This window comes from Otolemur garnettii, unplaced genomic scaffold (assembly GCF_000181295.1).
Source record: "Otolemur garnettii isolate 467f Iridium unplaced genomic scaffold, OtoGar3 scaffold00157, whole genome shotgun sequence".
NCBI lineage: Eukaryota > Metazoa > Chordata > Mammalia > Primates > Galagidae > Otolemur > Otolemur garnettii.
The window spans coordinates 1,797,739-1,814,145 of NW_003852552.1; the positions used below are offsets into that span (position 1 = coordinate 1,797,739).

General features: G+C 36.3%; 1 protein-coding gene across 2 annotated transcripts in view; it reads right to left on the reverse strand.

The window, feature by feature from the left end:
• DIAPH2 (diaphanous related formin 2) overlaps positions 1–16,407 on the reverse strand; it is a 909,107-nt gene that overhangs the window by 613,652 nt on the left and 279,048 nt on the right. For both annotated transcript variants that reach the window (XM_003799864.3, XM_023519127.1), the window contains exons 16-17: positions 15,225–15,527; positions 8,147–8,261 (exon numbers count right to left, since the gene is read on the reverse strand). In XM_003799864.3, coding sequence (XP_003799912.1) covers positions 8,147–8,261; positions 15,225–15,527 — 418 coding nt within the window. The remainder of the gene's footprint in view (positions 1–8,146; positions 8,262–15,224; positions 15,528–16,407) is intronic.

The following is a 16,407-nucleotide window of genomic DNA, read 5'->3' on the forward strand; positions in this document are numbered from 1 at the left end:
AAATAAATAAATAAATAAAAATAAAAAAAACTTTTAAATCAAAAAAAAGAAAAAAAAAAGAAAAATAATTTAGCTAGAACAATGATTCCAAACATGAATGAGACTCTGTATGATTTGCAAATGCTATCAACAGAACAACTGGTAATATGCTTAACATATATATAATGTTTATCAGAAAAAAATCACTGAAATGTTGAGAGGAAGATTCAATAACTCATAGCTAAAAGGTGTCAGATTAAAATAACAGAAGGTATGTATAATGTTCTGAAGTTAACTTTAAAAGCACCCAAATGAAAAATTGATTTCATTATTTTATGCATTCCATGTATATTAATATATCATTACCAAATGCCTAATGACATAAGGACCACATTCCTTCATCCATTATTTGAAGAGACAGATCTCAAATCACAGAAATGTTTTAACTTTGACAGATTCTAATCTAGACAGAACAATACCTAAAAATTCTTAGAGAAAAAAATTCATTTTCTTCGGTAGATAACATACAGCTTCTTAGCTTTTGGTGGAGCTCTGAAGAACTGTCTTCAGTGCCAGGATAACAGGATTACACATTTCACAAGATAATACAATATATGTGAACTACATTATTAACCATGTGAAAAAGGGATCAGTTAACTATACAACAAAATGCACAAAATACCAATGGCAAATAAGCCATTAAAAATCACTGTTCCATCATATGGAAGTGATTAAGAACAAATCTTAGTCCAATTGCAGTTTTGCTACTTATTAGCTATGTAACTAAGACATTATCACTTAACCTCCCACAGTCTCAGTTTTGTCACTTACAGAACAATACAAATATCTAGAACCGGTATGAGGACTAAATGAGAGCGAGATTTAAATACTTATCACAGCTCTTGGGACATAGGAAATGTTTGATAAATGTACTATTTTTATTATTATTATATCATTAACATTGTTATTGCTGTATGCTATAGAGATAGAGTTAATAAAAGTAGTACAATCACCCTGCCATTGCCAACATGTAAAGACAGAGCCATTTGAAGTTTACTTGCTTAGAAAGGGAAGATATTCTGCCTGTAATTCTCTCTATAATTGGTAACTCATAACTAAACATGGCATGTATCTCTGGTTCAAAAATTCCCTCTTTCACATTAAGAAGGTGATTATTTGATGCCAGAAAATGTCAATTGAAAATGAATGTGTCATCATAAGTTGAAAGACTTAATATGTTAAAAATGAAAAAGTGCTATGGTAAAGTGATAGACAAAAACAATTAGACATCCAGAGAACTTTAGATATAATCAAAATGATGAAGTATGTATCAGTATTACAATGAACTGTATGTTTATATCTCCCTAAAATTCATAAGTTGAAACCTACCTCCCAAGCTGATGGTATTAGGAGGTATAGCCTTTGGTAGCTAATTATACCATGATGGCAGATATTTCATGATTGAGATTCATGTCCATTTGGGAAAGCCAACAGAGAGTTAGGTCATCCTTCCCACCATGTAAAAACATGGGAAAAAGGCATCCTCTATAACTCAGAAAGCAGGCCCTTACCAGATGTCTAATCTATTGATGCTTTAATCTTAGATTCTCAGTCTCCAGCACTATGAGAAATGAAATTCTCTCAGTTTATAGTATTTTATTATTTTTTATAGCAACCTAAATAGACTAAGACAGCTAAGTATGGTTTTTTTAGTTTGCTTCATGAAAGAATTAAGTCTTCTTGGTTTGTTTCCCTATATGTTAAAGCATACACTACAAAGCATGCATTTTGTGTCATTAAGATGACAAATTATTTGTTAGGATACAAGCACTCTCCGGATACTTCAGCACTATCTTATAAAGGGTGTGTACTCTGAGACTGACATCTCATTATTTTCAAGTCAATTCTAAAAATTTCTATATTATGAAGACAGAGATGAATTAGGTTTTATCGTTTTTTTGTCTTACATTGCTTCATTAAATACAGATGACTGCATTGAGCAACCAAGCTAGGGTGGGTATCTCCAGAAGCAGCCAGCTAATTCTGAGACCAAGAAATGCAATTTAAAATATGATCCTCAAGGAATAGTGCTTTTATATGCATATATCTTCAAACTCGGTTCCTCCATAATTTTGAAGCTAAGTCCAATATTTCAAACATCATGAAATAACATTTATGTGCATTTGATACATTTATAACACCTACAGTTTGTTATTATTAGAGCTAAATTGTGCTACAGAAATATATTATTGAAGAAGCTAAATTTTATTACCCTCTTATGTTTATTTCTTATGTTTCCTCCAAGCAACATTAAAAACAAAGAAACTGCTTACAACTTCCATACACACTATCTTTGTTCTTCCTGAAGCCTCTAGAGAACCCTAGAAATTCTAATTAGAATTAGCAGTTATTAGCTACATATTTTATTATTATTTCAAATTTAGTTAATATTAACCACCATTACTTTAATTCTTACTTAATATCACTACTGTCTACAATTACTGTAGATTTTTTAAGGAAAATGACATTATCATTACAGTCTTGTTGGTTATATATCCACAAAAATCATCGAATTGAATAATAAACTAAAATTAGAACACATATACAAATTCTAACAGTTATATATATGATATATATTCAAAACTCTTAACAGGATCTTGTTCCAGCTGCCTCTCTATATTTCACTCATTTGGAGAGCATTTGGAAATATATTTTGTTGCACGGCATCATAATGACTTAAGGAGAACCTAAATCTCATATGCAATAGAACACGGGATTTGAGAATTAGACCATACTTAGAAATGGAGATTAGGAATTCATACTAGTCAGGAATCAGCATATCTTGCCTGGCCTACTAAAATTTATCCACATTCAGTGGTCCCATAAATTCCCATTATTTATTTGTCCTCCCAAAACCTTGTCAAAGTTAATTATCAGATTATTGGACCCTTAATGCTTAAAAAATAAAACCCAAATTCTTTAGTGTGAAATTCTCCTACTGTCTTCCCCCCAAGTCTCTTCCCTCAATAGTCTAGATCCAACAGGCTGGCTGGCTGCCTGTGCTTTCAACACAGTATGCACTTTACCCCTAACTACTGTTAAATTAAATCAACAGGGGACCACGGGCCTGAGGCTCTCTTAGAGCTCTGAGTTCCTATTTAACAAACTGAAACCTAACTTAGGACTACATTTGTCCCTTGGTATAACTGGGGGATTGGTTCCAGGACCTTCTGAGGATACTAAAATCTGCAGATATTCTATTCTCTAATGTAAAACAGCATAGTATTTGTATATAACTGATGAGCATCCTCCTATATACTTTAAATCATCTCTAGAAAACTTATGATACATAATACAGTGTAAATGCTATATAAATATTTGTTGTACTATTTTCATTTGTATTATTTTTATTAGTGTGCTGCTATTTTTATTGGCTTTTTTTCCAATTATTTTCAATCCACAGTTGGTTGAATCTGTGGATGCTAAACCCATATAAACAGAAAATCAACTATGTGTTTTATGTAATAAATAGCTAAGTGTCGGTCAGTCACAAACAGCTGAGCTTCAGCCAAATATAGCCAGCCAACTTATTAGACCATGCCCAAATAAGGAAAATGCCTCATCACACTATGTTGAAATAAGGCAAATACCTAGCTATAGCCAATCAGATGATTTCAATACTTTTCTCCTATGCTCAAATTATACAAGTCTAGTTACACTGCTGGGTGAACTTATACTTCTTAAGGAGAAGAAGTAGACTTAATTACAAGTCTAGCTTACACTGCTGGGTGGACTTATACTTCTCTGGACCTCTTCTGGTTTTGAGTGCTACCTGACTTGTGAGTTTACATTACTCAAACTCTACTAGGCTGGGTGCAGTAGCTCATGCCTGTAATTCTAGCACTCTGGGAAGCTGAGGCAAGTGGATTACTTGAGGTCAGAAGTTCCAGACCAGCCTGAACAAGAGTAAAACCCAGTCTCTAAAAAACATAGCCAGGTGTTGTGGCAGGCACCCATAGTCCCACCTACTCAGGACGGTGAGGCAAGAGGATTGCTTTAGCCCAAGAGTTTCAGGTTGCTGTGAGCTGTGATACCACAGTACTCTACCAAGTGCAACAAAGTGAGATTCTGTCTCAAAAAAAAAAATTTAAAACCTCTACTATATTTAATTTGTCTACAGTATTTATTTATTTTTTTTACTGAATTTTTTTTTAATTAAATCATAGCAGTGTACATTAATACTATCATGGGGTACAGTGTACTGTTTCTGTATACAATTTGAAATACTTTCATCCAACTGGTTAACATAGGCTTCATTTCTTTTTCTTAGTTATTGTGTTAAGACATTTATATTCTACATTTAAAGTATCCAACGTACAGTATTTCTTTTAACACTTTGCTAGCAGTAATCTGCCTAGAATCCTATCTTTCCTTCTTTCCCTGCTGATATTCTACTTAAATTTCAAGGCTCATCTAAAATTATACCACCTCTGGGATCTCACCCATTTACCCTACTTACGCTATTCATAATGAACTATTTTCTTTTATGCCCCCATGGCTTTTGAAATATACCTATTCTGACATTTACTCTTACTTGCCTAAATGAAATGTGCATCTTCCTACCTCTCTCACTAGATTATGAGTTCCATAGGACATAAACAAGACCTTATTTACTTCTTTTCTTTCAATGTAACATAGTCCCCTGCACATAGTAGGTATTCCACAACCTTAAGCTAAATGAAATGAGAGAACCATTCTCTCCTAAAACAGAATCAATCAAAATACAAAATTCAAAATCATATTCTCAGCTGGGATCAGTGGCTCACACCCATAAACCTAGCACTTTGGGAGGCTGAGGTAGGAGGATCACTTGAGCCCAGGAGTTTAAGACCAGCCTGAGTAAAACATCAAGAGCCACATCTGTATTTTTTAAAAAATGGGCATTGGTACACACCTGTGGTTCCATCTGCTCAGAAGGCTGAGGCAGCAAGATTGCCAGAGCCCAGGAATGTGGCATTGCAGAGAGCTAGGATGGCACCACTGCATTCTACCAGGGACAACAGAGGTAGACACAGTCCCCTCCACCACAAAAAAAAAAAAAAAAAAACATTTTCTCTAAAACTCGAAGAATAAACAATGTAAACTGCAAGTATAATTTTGGAATACTTTTACATATTAAACATTCACACATTGAAATATAATAGATATCAGAACTAGTGCATTTTAAAGCTTCGTTCCATTTAGGAATCCATTTTCTTGGAAATACAGACTAGCAATGCTTCACAGTGCTTTTAGTGACAACAGAGATTTGAACTCCCCAATGCCCTTCCAGTAGAGGTACATTCTCATAGGTTTTGGAACACTGAGTGTAAGAGGTTTGGAAATAGGTCTTAGAAACAACAGAACTGTCTCTCCTTCCAGAAGGCAGCTGAGTGAGCTGCAATGAGCAGCATAATAGGGAAGAAAGTGGTGCCCTAGAGCTAGGAAAGCCAGGGCACTGCAGTTTAAATTCAGTGCAACCAGAACCTTACTGCTGATTTCTTACTGATTCTGCCACCTATTGACTACATTATGAATCAAGGCACTAAGAGTGACAAGGAACTTCAGCTATTAAAGTAAGATCAATCAATAGTTATTGAGTGCTATTTTTAAAATGGCGGTTTAGTATCATTAAAATTTGTTTTGATGATGCTATGAATGTCTGGAATGTGCTATGATGCTTAATTGATTACTTAAATGTCCTTTCAGAAATATATCTTAGTAAAAATAATCATACTAAAAGGTGCCCCATTATGATTTTTCCTTAAATATTCAAAATTACAAAAGTTGAAGTAGTATCACATAGAAAATTCATAGAATCAAAGTTAAGAAGAATGGAAATGCAGCATTCTTGAAATGCACACATGAGAGCCTTAGTTTGATTAGGTTTTAGCAGCTGCGGTAAGAATTGCTTTGATTATAACTGATTAGCTCTACCAAGTGCTGAACCAAAGAGCATAAAATTCTTGTGCTGAATTAACAGTTGTGTTAAAGCATCAATAACTAGAAAAAAAGAGCAAAACACACAAACAGCATCAGGTTAAATGAGAGAGTAAAGTGAAATGGTATTTCTTAAGGGCTTGCTAGATATGAAGAACTGTGCTGGATGCCTTAAATATATAACCATATTTAATTCTCACAGCACTACTAAGTAAACATTAGTCTATTCATTTTATGGATAAAAAGGTTCAATCTCTGAGGTTACAAGTATCACAACCGGAATGTAACATGTGTGACTATATTTCCTCTGGCTTTTCCTACACACTACCTTTACCAAGTCTATAATAGAGTTTTATATCTATCTCTAACTTCAGTTTCTTCATTTGTAAAATGAAGAATATATGCTCAATCACTTGTAAGGTCCAAAGTAACTGTAATTTTATGAAATCTGTGATTCTTACAGCATTTAATCCAAATAAGCAAAGAGCAATAAGCAAAAGAGCAGCTACTCAATAGAAAACATGCAGACAATTGGAGGGAGGAGTTCACAGAAAAAGTAAAGACAATCGCCTATAAATAGAAGAAAGGCTGTTTAAATCTATCTCTAATTTAAAAAGTAAAAATTACAACACCAATGATTTACCAATTTCACCTCTGAGATGGGCAATGGTTGTGGGTATAAATAGGCACAAACCCCTTGAAAGGTAATTTTATATCTTTCAAAATGCTAAATGAAAATTTCTAGAATTTATACTACAGATAGCATCACATATGTGTGCCAAGTAGAAATGTGTTCACCACAGAGTTTCTTGAAATAGCAAAAGACAGGAACTAATCCAAATATCCATTATTATAGAACTACTTTAATTAAGATAGGGCCATACACAGACTTCTATGCTGTATATAAAAAGAACACAGTAGATAAACACACACCTCCTATAGAATAACCTCTAAATTTTTGCTACAAATAGCAAACAATTTTAAAAAATGATAAATGCATATATGCATCTAGAGACAGACTATTTCTAAGAGGCAATGCAAGAAATTAGCAATAATGTTTTTCTCTGTGAAAAAATCTGTACGTATGAAATTAATTTACTTCTTTGAAACCATCTTTTTAAAAACTATATGAATACTTTGCAATAAGCATGAATATTTAGCTTTAAGCAATTTTTTATCTTTAACAAGTGATTATAATGATAGTTAGGAGATTAATGATAATCTCAAGTCACTGCACGACCCTTCAAATGTGATGTCTACTATAACAAATAGGGAAAAAGAAAGTAGATCTAATGAAATTTTTGAAAATTTCAAAAATTCTTCAGAATAGTCTGATCATTCAAGATTTCAGTGTGTATGTTAACTTCAACATACGTGGAACAACAAATACAACACAAGCACCTCCAATATGCAAGATATGATAGAAGGGCTGAAAAGAAATCATGTTTGAGGCTGAAGCAGGTAGATTGCTTAAGCTCAGGAGCTCAAGATAGCCTGAGCAAGAGTGAAACCAGTCTCTTAGGGAAAAAAAAAAAGGAAAAAAAAAGCTGGGCATTGTGGCAGGCATTTGAGGCTGCTGTAAACTATGATGCCATGGCACTCTACTGAGGGTGACAAAGTGAGACTCTGTCTTTAAAAAAAAAAAAAAAGAAAGAAAGAAATAATGTTCACCTTTCTTTCTCTCTGTCTCTTTGAATCTTCCAAAAATCATATTCTCATATTCCAGGGCAGGTTGTGATAAATCAGACAAATGAATGGTAAAGGTACTAATTTTAAGTGCACGAGAGCGTGGAATATTTCCATATCTCCATATTTAGTTGTAAAGATTCATTCAAACAGAAAAAATTCTATGCTTAATTGAACTATCACTTCTGCAATAATTAGTGAAATACTCATATTGAAATAAAATCCCAAAATTCATGAACCACAATGATTAGTTATGATATTGAGTAGTATTAAAACTATATGCGAAATTCACAAGAGGTTAAGGATATAATCATAAACAAGGCCCTCTATTACCAAATAAGGAATATTTCAAACAAGCAATGTTATCAAATAAACGATATACTTATTAGGTACACTGTCAGGTGTGTAAAAAGAGTGGACACAAACACACAAAATTTTTAGCAAAAAACTGAATTCTAATATATCACAACCAGGAATTTCTAGTTTAAAGAGTAAAATGTACCTTTTCTCTGGGTAGCAAAAGTCAATGCCAACTTTGCAAAGAGATCCGGATTCTCAAACTTTTCTTCTTTAACTTTTAACCAGAAACAGTTCTCAGACAATTCTTTGGGCTCAATCTAAAATAAAAATAACAAAAGAAGTTTCAAAATTATATTACTTCATGTTTAAATTTTCTAAGAATTCACTTTCAGCAAGATTGAATAACAGTTCCTTTATTCATCTATCCACTAAGTCAATTTCATGATATACCTAAATAATAGTTGTAAGGTAAATATTAATTGGGAAACTCTCAGAATTCTATTGGTGTGAAGAAGAGCTACATGATAGCAATAAGCTGTATAGCAAATTACACTTTAAAAGTTCTTCAACTGGAAGGAGTTTAAAAAATAATTTGCTTAATCCCTCTCCCAATTCACATATGTTCTTCTTGTTTCTGGATTTTTAAAAACAGGGAGACTGAGACTTAGAAAAGTGAATTCTTGATGTTTACTGATTAGGCTGATGGCAAAAACCATAATAACAGTTAACACAAACATCCTACTATGTGTCAGGTGCTGTTTTAAGTGTTCTGCCTATATTTACTCATCTAATCCTCACAATAACCCTTTAAGGCAGGACCTATTATTATCTCCACGTTAAAGGTGAGGAAACAATCCTAGAAAGTTTAAGTGGCTACCTAAGTGGTAAATGACAGAGATAGAATTTAAACCCACACAGTCTATCTCTAAAGAATTGTGCTCTTAACCACTATGATGAAACCCAGCATTAGAACTATCCATTTTCCAGTACATCATAATGCTTTATGATATGAAAGTACCATTATGCTCTATGCTAAACTGCTGAATTAGCAAACACATCATTACATTTACTCACAGAGATTACTGGGCCAACAGCTTCTGGATCCTATATTTTAATGGGTTATCCCTAATTAAAAATGGCTACATTCTAAAACCATTTACACCTCATTTACTCTTACAAGCAAAGCATAGGTATATGTTCAACAATTAAAACTGATTACATAGCCACTGTAAGATATCACTGTAAGTAAGCTCTTAGATGAGTCATTTCCCCAAATGGCTGTCCGAGTAAATGTATTTTCATTAGAAGATTACTTCCTGGCTCGGCGCCTATAGCTCAACCGGCTAAGGCGCCAGCCACGTACACCTAAGGTGGCGGGTTCGGATCCCCAGCCCGGACCCGCCAAACAACAATGACGGCTGCAACCAAAAAATAGCCGGGCGTTGTGGCAGGCGCCTGTGGTCCCAGCTACTTGGGAGGCGGAGGCAAGAGACTCGCTTGAGCCCAGGAGTTGGAGGTTGCTGTGAGCTGTAATGCCATGTACCCAGGGTGACAGCTTGAGGCTCTGTCTCAAAAAAAAAAAAAAAAGAAGATTACTTCCCAGTGAATGAGGACTCTGTCAATCTACATAAAAATCTTTTTAAAGAAACATATTATTTCATAATAATAATAAAGGAAATTAACATTCAAAGAAAATATTTTGGTAGTTCATATCAAAATATAATGAATTTATGTTACTACTTAATATTGCCACCCATTCCATATTATTTAAAAGTTTAATATACACAAAAAATTATTCTCTAAGAATATAAGTAACAAGTTTCAATAATAAAAAAGATTACACAGTATTTAAGAAAATAGGGGGAAACTTTAAGATAGATGACTAAAGGCACCTGGCCCTCACCCCCTCCACAAAGCAGAATCAAATCAGTTGGTAGATAATCATTCCCCCAAATAAAGCATCTAAGGGAGAACACTGGAATTCAGCAGAGAACTAACAGGAAACACCTGAGGTGTGAAAAAAGAAAGCAAGGTGGCCAGTTTGGCCAGGATCATCAGTAAAGAGCACCAAGAGACTCCCTAGTGTGTAGAAATAGTGAGAGATCCCCTGCAATCCACTTGTATACTGAGGACTCCTATAATCCTAGTAACTCACAGGCCCTGAGACTAATTATAGGGTAGGGAGCTCAATGGAGTCCATGAGATGGTCTTGCTTCACAGAGGGATCTCACAATGTAGCCTAAGACTGAAACAACTGCAGCATGGTACCATTTTGAGAGCCTAGTACCAATGGGCCTGGATCCTACACTGGGGCCCAATAGCCCCTATATCTCCACATCCGCGGAGGCCTACTAAATCTCCTCAGATCTACCTGAAAGGATACAGCAGTGCATCATCAGCTAGATACAGCAGTAGAAAGAAGACACAAGTACTGTCTCCCACAGTGTCTTATATCCCAGGGAATGGGTGGTGCAATACACCAGAGAGGCTATAGGCCAGGCAAAGATAGGATGATATATTCAAAGTGTTAAAATAAAAAATAAAATGCTAGCCAAGAATACTATACCTAGCAAAGTGACTGTTAAAAATAAAGGAGAAATTGGGTGGCACCGTGGCTCAAAGGAGTAGGGTGCCGGCCCCATATGCTGGGGGTGGTGTGTTCAAACCCAGCCCCAGCCAAAAACTACAATAAATAAATAAATGAGAAATAAAGTCTTTCCCAGACAAGCAAAAATAAGGGAATTCATCACCCTTAGACTAGACCTATAAGAAATGCTTCAGAAAGCCCTACATCTGAAAATGAAAGGATATCTGCCATGATAAAAGAATATGAAAGTATAAAATTCATTAGTAGAGCAGACACACAAATAGGAAAGAGAAAGGACTCAGATGCTACCAATATAGAAAACTATCAAACCACAATAATAAACAATGAAAGAAAGGAACAAAGAATATACAAAGCACCTAGAAAACAATTAAAATGATAAGAATAAGTTCTCACTCATCAATAATAACATTAAATATAAAAAGATTAAATTATCCCTTTAAATGATAGAAACAAGGTATATGGATGAAAAAATATAACCCCACTATCTCTTGCCAATATGATACACACTTCACAAGTAAACATGCATACAGACTAAAAATGAAGGGATGAAAGAAGATATTCCACACAAATAGAAACCAAAAGCAAGTAGAAGTAGCTATATTTACACCAGATAAAATAGACTTAAAATCAAAAATAGTAAAAAGAGACAAAGAAGATCATTATATAAGGGGTCCTCAAACTTTTTAAATAGGGGGCCAGTTCACTGTCCCTCAGACCGCTGGAGGGCAGGACTGCGGCCCTGGGACAAGTCAGCTGCTAAGCAGGACAGGCAGTGGAGGCAAAAACACCCGGTGGGCCGCATAAATGTCCTAGGCAGGCCACATGTGGCCTGCGGGCCATAGTTTGAAGACGTCTGTTCTACAGGATCAACCATACATTATCACATCAAACAAATGTCAAAATGTTTAAAAATCAAAATAATATCTAATACCTTACCAAAACACAATGGAATGAACCCAGATATGAACAACAAAGGGAAGTACAGGAAGTGTACAAATACATGGAATTAAATAATATACTCTGGAATGACCACTGGGTCAATTAGGAAGTAAATAGGAAAGCATGAAACAAATGAAAATGGAAAAACAGCATACCAAAAAATATAGAACACAACAAAAGCAGTGCTAAGAGGGAAGTTTATACCAGTGAATGCCTATATCGAACAAGTAGATTTCAAATAAACAACTTAACACTATACCTCAAGGCTATAGAAAAGCATGAACAAACCAAACCAAATTATCAGAAGGAAATAAAAAACAAAGATCAGATAAGAATTAAGTGAAATAGAGATGAAGTATATATAATCAATGAAACAAAAAGCTGGTTTTTTTTTTTAAAGATAAATAAAATCAACAAACCATTAGCTAGACTAACCAAGCAGGGTGGAACCAAATACCCAAAGGAAACAAAATCAGAACCGAAAGAGTAGATATTACAACTAATTATGACAGAAATAAAAAAGATCATCTGGAACTATTAAGAATAAGGGCTGGGCATGGTGGCTCACACCTATAAAACTAGCACTTCAGGAGGCCAAGGTGGGAAAACTGAGGCCAGAAGTTTGAGACCAGCCTGAGACAAGAAAAGAGTTTCACCTTGCCTACAACACCCCTCTTCCATCCCCCAGCAGTGCCATACCAGGAAAGAGTGGAGAAAGAATGTGTGCACCTTGGGAAGGAAGACTAAAGTAACTGTGGGAATTTGCACTAGAACTCAGGGCTATCATATCACCGGTGAACACAACACAAGGCAGAATACTGCTGGCACCCACAAAGGGAGCATTTAGATCAGCCCAGCCAGAGGGAATCCTCAGTCCCAAAACCTGAGGTAAGACTAGCCCTACCAACTAGCTGGCAAAAAGCAACCTGGACCTAAAATAAATTCATAAGGCAGTCTGGCCATAAAGGCCGCAGACCTCAGTCAATTCCTATGGCTTTTGTAGCAAGAAACCAGTAGGTTTGGGGTGCATGTGACCTCATGAGGCACCAATGGTGGCAATTATACCTGTGCCTATGTCATCCCTTCCCCAAGTCCTGGCAGTGCAGCTCAGACAAACTTTTTCCACATGGGAAAGCAATCCAGAATATTTAATTTTGAATTGGGCACCAGCTAAGCCACATTAAAATACCGAGCAGACTCTTGAAGCCTCTAATTCCAAGTCATAGTGCCCAGATGGCATTTCCAAATCTACCCTGAGTCAAAAGTAAAGATGGTACCCTGAAGGGGAAGGATCCAGTCCTGGCAGGAATCACCACCCAGTGACTAAAGACCACTTAGGCTGTGAATAAACATCAGAAATTGCCAGGCAACACTCACAATGGGCATTGGATAAGATTGGCTGGGTCCTAGTATGACCCGGCATAGTCCCAGATGCAGTGACCATGAGGAAGCACCCACATCTCTCTTCCCCCAACTCCAACAGCCCAGTACAGGAGAGTAAAGGGGAAAAAGTGAGGGACTTTGCCTGCTAATACAGGGAGTTATCCCACATCTATGCAAAGTCCACCAAAGCAGTACCATTGGGAGCCTGTTAAAAGTCACAGTATTATTAAGATTGGGGCACCCCCAGTGCTGATATGGCTGCAGTAACCAAATACATAGATCACAATAATCATTCCCTTTGAGTGTCTGGAAAGCGTTCTCAAGGAGGATGGGTTCAAAGTAGCTGAGAGAATAAATGCCTAACTATTCAATACCCACACATCAATGGATATCCACAAGTATCAAGAATATCCAGGAAAACATGACCTCACAGCACAAATTACATAAAGTACCAGTGACCAATCCAGGAGGGATGTACCTTTCAGACAAACATATATATGACTTTTCAGACAAAGAATTCAAAATGGTAACCTGAAGAAGCTCAGGGAACTTCAAGACAATACAGAGAAGGAATTCAGAAGCCTATCAGGAAAAAAAAATGGCAAAAAGATTGACATAATAAAAAAAATCAAATAAAAATTCTGAAGCTGCAAAATTCAATGGACAAACTGAGATATGCCCCAGTCTCTCAAGAGCAGAACTAATCAAGCAGAAGAAAGAATTAGTGAGGGTGAAGACAGGCTATTTGAAAATTCTCTCCATCAGGTGAGAGAAAAGAAAAAAGAATGAAAAAGAATGAATCACACTTACATGATCTAGAAAACAGCCTCAGAAGGGCAAATCTATGAGATATTGGCCTTACAGAGGAGGGAGATACTGGCCGTATAGAGGCAGTAGAGAGAGAAATTGGGGTAGAAAGTTGATTCAAAGAAATAACAGGGAACTTTCTAAACTTAGAGAAAGATATCAATATTTAGGTACAAGAAAGTCACAGAACAACAAATAAATTGAATCAGAACAAGACTACTTCAGGCATTTAATAATCAAGCTCCCAAAGATCACACATAAAGAAAAAGTTCTCAGGGTATTAAGAAAAAATTAAACAAAAAAACATATAAAGAAGCTCTAATATTGGCAGCAGACTTTTCAGTGGAAACCTTCTAGGCCAGGAAACAGTGGAATGATGTATTCAAAAGGCTGAAGAAAAAGAACGTTAATCCTACATTACTATATCCTACAAAAATATTTTTCAAACATGAAAGAGAAATAAAAACTTTTCTAGGCTCGGCGCCTGTAGCTCAACCAGCTAAGGCGCCAGCCACGTACACCTAAGGTGGCAGGTTCGAATCCCCAGCCGGACCCGCCAAACAACAATGACAGCTGCAACCAAAAAAAATAGCCGGGCGTTGTGGCGGGCGCCTGTGGTCCCAGCTACTTGGGAGGCGGAGGCAGGAGACTCGCTTGAGCCCAGGAGTCGGAGGTTGCTGTGAGCTGTAATGCCACAGCACTCTACCCAGGGGGACAGCTTGAGGCTCTGTCTCAAAAAAAAAAAAAACTTTTCTAGACAAACAAAAGCTGAGGGATTTCATCACCTCTAGACCTATCCAAGAATTGCTAAAAGGAATTCTTCAATATGAAAGAAAAGGATATAAATGAAGCAATTAATCATTTGAAGATATAAAACTTTCTGGTAAAAGTAAATATACAAATACAGAATAATTTATTCCTACAATTATTGGACATATATAATTTATATTGTAGTAAGAAGACTAAAAGACAAAGCTACCTAGAGTGACTACAACTTTTAAGAGGTAGACAGTATAAAAAGATATACATGGAAACAACAAAAAGTTAAAAGGGGGGTGGAGTTAAAATATAGAACTTCTTTTAGATTTTTCTTTATTTATTTGCTTGTGTGTCCATAAGCAGAGGTGTCATATGTTTAAAATTGTTGGTAACGCTGAGTACGGTATCTCATGCCTATAATCCGGCACTTTGGGAGGCCGAGGTGGGTGGATTGCCTGAGCTCACGGGTTCAAGACCAGCCTGAGATAGAGTAAGACCCTGTCTCTAAAAGTACCCAGGCATTGTGGCGGGCACCTGTAGTCCCAGCTACTCAGGAGGCTGAGGCAAGAGAATCGCTTGAGCCCAGGAGTCTAAGGTTGCTGTGAGCTATAATGGTACAGGGTACTCTACCCCAGACCTAGTGAGTGATACTCTGTCTCCAAAAAAAAAAAAAAAAAAGGTCAGCAGTCATGGTCTCAAACATCATACAAAACATCTACATAGTAATGTACTTATTCACACATTAATAATCAACCATGGCTAAGTAAAGTCAAAAAACTGTTACCTTGGACCAATTGATTCGCTTCATGGACACTTCAGGTTTATATATTTTTTTCTGCTTCATTCCATAAGGTAAATCAACTATTGCTCCTGGAGGAGGAAGTCCGCCAGGGGGTGGTGGTGGAGGGGGTCCCCCAAACCAAGGTGGTGGTGGTATCCCAGTCATTCCAGGTAAAGGAAGTGGAGGAGGAAGAGGAATTCCTCCAGGTAGAGGTGGTGCTGGTGGAGGTGGAGGCGGAGGTGGCCCAGCTCCTGGCAATGGAGGTGGTGGAGGAGGGACTCCTGATGAAGCTGAGAGTCCATGTGCCTGAAATATAAATAATCCAAGTTAAATATATCAGAAAGAATACATATCAGTAGACATCTGTGGTTTATTTAAGATTATATTTACTTTATTTAATTATTAACATTATATACACTTGATGTTAAGGGTTTAATAGTACACGAGAAAGAACTGTGTAAATTTCTGATAAGCAAAACAGTGACTACTTCTGCTAAATTACTAATGCTAGGAAACTTGGCATCTTCCAAAATTTTGTGAACTATTCCTCCAAAATAATGAAAAATTACCTTTCACTATAAATATATGCAAAGAAGTACTGTATACTGCTTGTGCCTATTAGACTACTTGGTTTGAATATGGCATAATTAATACAAGGCTATGGATTCAATTCCCTTGGGGGCCAATTAGCTTTACACAAAGAGTCTGTTTCGTAGCACCAGCAACTTAGCTGTCTTCTAATACCAGTAATTAATACTAAGTAGCATTCATTTGCATAGTAATATATGCTTATCAACACTTTGCATTTATTTTTCCTTTTGATCCTTATTATAACCCTATAACGTAGATAGGACATTTTAATCTCATATTTATCTCATTGTGTATAGATGAGGAAACTGTAACGGAATAAAAGTTAAATGACTAATCAAAGGCCATGCAGTATGAAATGTGATTAGGATTGCAATGTGGCTCTTACTACACCCAAGGTAGTCCTCTTTCCACTATAACAAACTATATCTTCATGAGAGGGTGTCATTTGTCATGAGGAAAATTAATTCAAACAGACCAGACTAAGAGGAGAGTACAACATGTCTACTATCAGAAAGTAACTTCGGCTCGGCGCCTATAGCTCAACCGGCTAAGGCGCCAGCCACGTACACCTAAGGTGGCGGGTTTGAATCCCCAG